Source organism: Rhopilema esculentum, chromosome 11 (genome assembly GCF_057945365.1).
Source record: "Rhopilema esculentum isolate cy_ngs chromosome 11, ASM5794536v1, whole genome shotgun sequence".
NCBI classification, from domain to species: Eukaryota; Metazoa; Cnidaria; class Scyphozoa; order Rhizostomeae; family Rhizostomatidae; genus Rhopilema; species Rhopilema esculentum.
In genome coordinates, this window is record NC_142825.1 from 13,015,424 (window position 1) to 13,021,423 (window position 6,000).

Sequence of the window (6,000 nt, forward strand, 5' to 3'; positions counted from 1 at the left end):
AGGTTCATGAACAGGAAAAATTGATGAACGTGACGGTTTAAGAATGATTCAGATTTGGCAGCATTGCTGCAAGCATCAAGTTTTCACGGTCTGCCATTTTGTCAGACACTCCGCTCTGACAATTGGTAAACGAAATCCCTCTTACACGCAGACTGCCCCGCATAAAATGGTTGTTCACGGTTACGTGATCCAGTCCCTTTAAAAAAGCCTTTTCTAAAGAAGATTGCCTTAGGGCAGCTTTGCAAATATTATTCTCAAATTTTCAAGTCATTTTTTGCATAAAGAGGGTAGATTTTGTACCTTTTTTGGAAAAAGGTTTGTTCGGAACACATTACTAGATACTGAAAACTAAGCCTGAGTTCATGAAAGATATATTAAGGGTATTTCTTCTATAGCTGTTTAATTTTTCTTTTACTTTGTTGAGGTTGCTCTTTTCATTGCTGCTCAATGCCATTCTTTATTGCATTTATTTAACAAGCTAGGGGCCCTGACGGTGGGTTGCCCAATGTTAATGCAAAGCGAGCTTCTCCGCATCCTAGTGAAGTCGACCTGGAACCCAGCATAGATAAATACAAATACCATCCCAGCATTCTTTGGCAATATACCATTGCATACCGAAATTCTATGATTTGCAATTGTTTGTAACAGAATGATTTGCTTGATCTCAGGTAGGTTGGATATAAATAATAACTACTATGGAAAAGTTTACCAATCAACTTTACAAAGCTTTCAAGCCTTTTTTTTGAGAAGCATAGTTCTTCTGTTGATATTATAATGTTCACTCATTATTGCTAAGCAGATAAAACAGAGTCGAGTAACGGCCCAAAGTTACCTTCAGTTAAAGAACAAAGGGTCCCAACCTTTAGGATCCCCAACAATATTGTTTCTCTTCACTGGGCTTAAACCTATGAATGTTGTAAATATTTAAATTCAGTTTCAGGTCATCCCTAGCATGAAATAGTTCCAAACCGTTTCTTGTCACTAGCAATGGCGATGACCTTTACAAAGCCCTTGATCTATGTCAACATCTGAAGGATGTTTCATCAGCCCTGATAGAGTTGTACCAAGGCCATACTCTTCTAGAGGGCGCCAAAATTGGTACAATGTAGCCACTTTCTTGCCACTTCACCACTGCTTTACATTCTACTAGTTTCCAAAGGAATTGCTAGCATTGGCCCTCGCCTAACCTCCTCCCCTCCCCAGATTTTTATAGCCAGATTCACCGCTGGCAAAAAATGTCGATCACTTAAAATTATCAAGAGGAAGAAAAGTATTTTAGCGGACAAATTTCTGATCATATGTATTCTTCAATAATCTTTCAGTATAGTCTTTCAATAGTTTTACGGAGTTAAGTATAGGAGTGGTGGTTTATGCCTTGAAGTTCATCAAGGACAGATAATAAAATAAAGGACGAATCAAAGACAATATTTGTGATTTGCTAGGATAAATATTCATAATTGAAATGGAGTAAATAAATTATACTAGTCTATTAATATGTTGACATCTGTTGATCGATCCAGCTTCTGAATTTGGCAACTCTTGCAAAGACACTGTAACCCACTGTTGCATCACAGCGTCCAGATCCCCAGCTCACAGCGCTATGGAGAACCCAAGAGGCATTGGCTCCAGTTTGGCACACAAATGGTGCACCGCTGTCACCATGGCATCCACTCACACGAGTTGTCCCTCCGTGACCAGCACAAACCATCTTGTCAGTGATCTGTAAAAGAGAAAAGTCATAGAAGCGTCAATCATATGCTGGTGCTAGCGACTTCAGATTGAATGCCTTTACACAGAAGCGTGATCCAAAAAAGGATTCAATAATGAATTACTGCATAAAGGCAATGTGGCACTGTGAATAATTTAAACGTACCGAAATTCCGAACTTTTTTGTGTTGAGATTGGTGCATGCTTGATTGGAGACAACGGGCATTTTTCCTTGCTGCAAAGTGTGGTGCATGTTGCCAGGGTGATGTATTTATCTCCATCCTTAGAAATAACGGTCCTGTTAATTCAACAAGGGAGCGTTGTTTACCAGTTATAGCCATCGTTTAACTACTGCTTCTCTTCATAATTCATAATAACATGCCGTCCAGGAATAATGTTGCATTTCAGGTTCCCAGTGGACTGAAAATGATGCATCCTTCAATTAATTATACCTGTGATGAAACAATCAGTTGCAACTGGGACATTCTGGTCTTGTCCAGGCAAACATACTGGCTTCATGTATTTTCCAAACTGAATTGGCGCGGAGAGTTTTATCAGTGCAATAACGTTATTGATTGTGCTTCTTGAGTAGCTTGGATGGGAAATGATTTTTTCAACCTGCATATCGGTGTGCTGTCCATCGCTTGTTGTTGACGTAATATGCTCTCCAACTCTATCAAGATAATATGCTCACAGGTATTAATAAATTCATTCGCTTTATCGCTAGTTCCAACAAAAATATGTTCTTATGCTTTAACCTATAATTGTGCATGATAGGTTAGAATGTAATTGAGTATTTTTTCAAATGAAATGAACTCTAAAAATTTGTGAAAATGCCTCGATTTGTATGGCTTCGTAGAGATTATTCCTATCATGAAATCTTGAAATGGCTGAGGTCTAAAAAATAAACGAGATTGAAGCAAAAGAGCTCCCAAATTATGTTAATTACTGCCAGTCTTTATTGTTCTGAATAATTCTACTAGGGTTGTGATATGAAACTTGTAAAGAAGCAATCAATACTAACTTGAGGTTTTGGTCCATTGAGTGTGCAAGTTTGTAATCAATATATAATGAAGAAAAAACTTCTATATTATAGACATATAAAGCCTGTTTTCTCTCTCCTATTCCATTCGATATGTTTTCCATCTTTTCCAAAATATTTTTCATGTGGCCTATTTTCTATTTATGTTGAACAATTTATAAATTTTTAAAACGACTTGGGATTTTACCTAACTTTGAAGTAACGTGCGTAAGACTCCCTCCCAGATACACAATGAGCCGCAGTGACAATCCATTGAGGAACAATTATAGAGCCACCACACATTGTTCTTCCATTAAATAGCATGAGAATTTGCCAGGGCCATGATCCTCTGTTAGCATTTTGACCAGCAATGACTCTGCTCTGGGCAACTTCTGGTTTACCACAAGAGTCTTTAACAATAATATAGAAAAATCCAGGGACGAAAATAAGTTGCTCTTTTTGGAGGGGCGTGGAAGGATGAAAATTCCAACTTTAAGTGAGAAATTTTTCATGCGACCAGTAAATCTACTGTACCCACCAAATTGATATTTGTAAATAGCCCGAACACCATAGCTCTATTTTCTTTATAATTACCAAAACCTTACACAACAATTAGCCTAAAGCATAAAAGCCTAAATCTCTAAATTTTGATTACCATGAAACAAAAATTTAAACTTACTGTAAGAAGTGAAGCAACATTAAAGCAAAACCAGTATTAGATATACTTAATGATTAGTAGTATTTTTTCAGATCAATTGATCAATTTTATCTAAATTGATCAATTGATCAATTGATGCAGATCTATTTATCTAAAATACCTACATTTTTTCGCGATATAGAAGCACCCAGAATTTGAGCCTTTTATTTTCGTTCTTGATCGAAGAAAACTACTAATATTTTTAGAGGACCAAATGCCTTTTCGTTCTTTACAATTGAAATGATGATTTGAGAGCAAACTTGTGCATATGCCTGATTCGAAAGATGAAACATTCTTTTTTGATCAAATGCTTCTACTGCAGATTTGCAATGTGTTCTTGCTTCACAGCAGTTTTGTCATAGGAATTTATGATAAGGAGTCAAGGACGTTAACAAATAACAGGGGGATTTTAGCATAAATTCGTTTTTTATAAGAAGCGTTGAGAATTTTTAGTACTGAAAGATTCTTAATCTTTTATTGAATTAACTACTCGTAGTTTCTTAAAAAACTCCCACTCTAATATTTTCTGATCAATGCGGGTATTATTATTCCAAACTGTAAAGTTTCAAGTTTCTTATCCGGAAATTCACCTTGCCTGTTCGTAATTTGATTCAACTCCCGTCAGAAAGAAAGCAAACGGGGCAATTGTGCAATTTGGATCCAGTGGAGACGGGATTCACAATAGAAAACGATTATTGGATGGGTCAGCTTCAGCCTGTGAATTTTGATGTTTAGAATTTTTACATTTGAAATAAAAAAACTTCTTAAAATATAAAATTCACAAGTTTGGACTTAAGAAAAAAATTCCAAGTCAACCGTTAAGTTTTCCAACTGTAACTGGATTTTCCAAACTTTGGGGGGGCGTTACGCCCCCCACGCCCCCCTATTATTTACGTGCCTGGAAAAATCTACAAGTTACCGTGGAACACAGATACGTGACACAAATTATTGAAACGAACAAATATTTTTGTTCAAGTAGATTTTTTTCTTTGAAAAGTTTTGAAATATTTTTAAAACTAAATAACACAAATATAAAACCAAGTTGACAATAAAAATTTATTGAAGATTTTTTATCCATTGTGAATTGTAACATTCCCAGTATTTACACGGAGACAGCTCCATACTGGAAAGCAAAAACATTAATTTTTTTTCAAATACCTTTCAAGTACTCTACAAAATTAACTAATGCAACCGATTAAACTAAAACATTTGCAGCAAATTGTGAAACTACTTTGCAGAGAGCAAAAAACTCATGCTAATACAAGGTAAAATAATAACATCTACTTTTTCTTATTTCAGTTTAAATTTTGCAGTTAACATGTTGAAAAACTATGCTACGATGCTAAAAACAAACTTACTTGGTTGTGGAGGAGCAACAGTAGTATTACCTACAGGAGAAAGTAAACTTAGTGAAAAAATCATCAAATAATTAAAACAAATCTTCTTTTTACCCTCCTCTGGAAAGAAAATAGGCGCGTTTCTATAAGGCATGCATTTGTCTTAAGTAGGTTCCTATCTCAGCCCTAGAGGTGCCCGCCTTTGACAGATTTCACTGTACTAGGTTGTCTAATGCATTGTTGGAAAATGTGATTGCTATTAAAATGTGGTTTAATTTGCAAGCAAAGGAAATACATTATTTGTTTCATTTGTTTTTATAGATAACATTAGCAATGTAGCGTTAATAACATTGATTTAAATCTTGAAAAACATTAATTTAAATCTTGATGCAAAAACATAATTCAATTTCATGTCTAAAATGTTTATAGCTACCACAGTGTCCACACGACAGCTTGCAGTTTATTGCCAACCATGCTTTACATTTGTCCCATGTGCATAATCCAGCCCTTTTCCAAGCCGGACAATTGGTCACATAAACATCTTTGCAAGCTGATGAAAGTGGTATTGGAAATAAGTCTTGTTAGGTATTTCGAAGGAAGTACTTTGTAAATGTGCAAAAGTGGATATTTTTGAAGTGTGCTATTTTAGTAACATACTTAGCTTATAAACTTGAAGCACAAAAATATCTATGTTAATAAAACTAATTCTAATACAACACTTTTCTATTCAATCTTATTAATCTAGTTAAGTTTCTGAAAAGGTAAGCTGCAAAAATCTACAAAAGTGGAGTTTTCAAGAATGTGCAACCATAATAATGTACATGGCTGCAAAATTTAAGGGAAACATGTATTTTTTGTAAATAAAGTCATTTGTTATGAAACAACATCCTTAAGTTTTTTTGGAAATAAAATGAATAAATTGTCTAACACAAGCGATCTTTTAACATACAAACTAGTGGGGAAAATCCCCACAAGGCCCATAAATTTCCCCACTAGTTGGCCCATGATTCCCCACTAGCAAGTGCCCTTTTTTGAAAATTGTTTTAAACACCAATTTGACTTATCTCCAATTACTGTTCGATGTGTCGTTGTCGTGTTATATGTGTCAAATTATTCGTTATTTCTTTGGTCTTATTGCTGTCAACCAATCGCTGTTTGACGCTCTTGCACTACACCAAGACGAGGCAATGAAGTCCGCGAAAAGTTGCTTGCGTCATTGATCTGCAAACATGCCAAGA

The 6,000-nt window shown here is 35.4% G+C and overlaps 2 protein-coding genes across 2 annotated transcripts; both read right to left on the minus strand.

Moving 5' to 3' along the window:
- Window positions 1–1,415: 1,415 nt before the first annotated feature.
- On the minus strand, window positions 1,416–2,008 carry LOC148959021 (chymotrypsin A-like). The gene is made up of 2 exons (XM_089111070.1): window positions 1,874–2,008; window positions 1,416–1,720 (listed from the first exon to the last, which is right to left on the minus strand). Exons 1-2 carry the CDS (start codon window positions 1,958–1,960, stop codon window positions 1,490–1,492), a joined length of 318 nt encoding a protein of 105 aa, XP_088967196.1. The 5' UTR covers window positions 1,961–2,008; the 3' UTR covers window positions 1,416–1,489.
- A 122-nt stretch (window positions 2,009–2,130) lies between these two features.
- On the minus strand, window positions 2,131–5,767 carry LOC148959022 (transmembrane protease serine 2-like). The gene is made up of 5 exons (XM_089111425.1): window positions 5,716–5,767; window positions 5,196–5,339; window positions 4,784–4,813; window positions 2,937–3,138; window positions 2,131–2,380 (listed from the first exon to the last, which is right to left on the minus strand). Exons 1-5 carry the CDS (start codon window positions 5,765–5,767, stop codon window positions 2,146–2,148), a joined length of 663 nt encoding a protein of 220 aa, XP_088967551.1. The 3' UTR covers window positions 2,131–2,145.
- Between the last annotated feature and the right edge of the window lie 233 nt (window positions 5,768–6,000).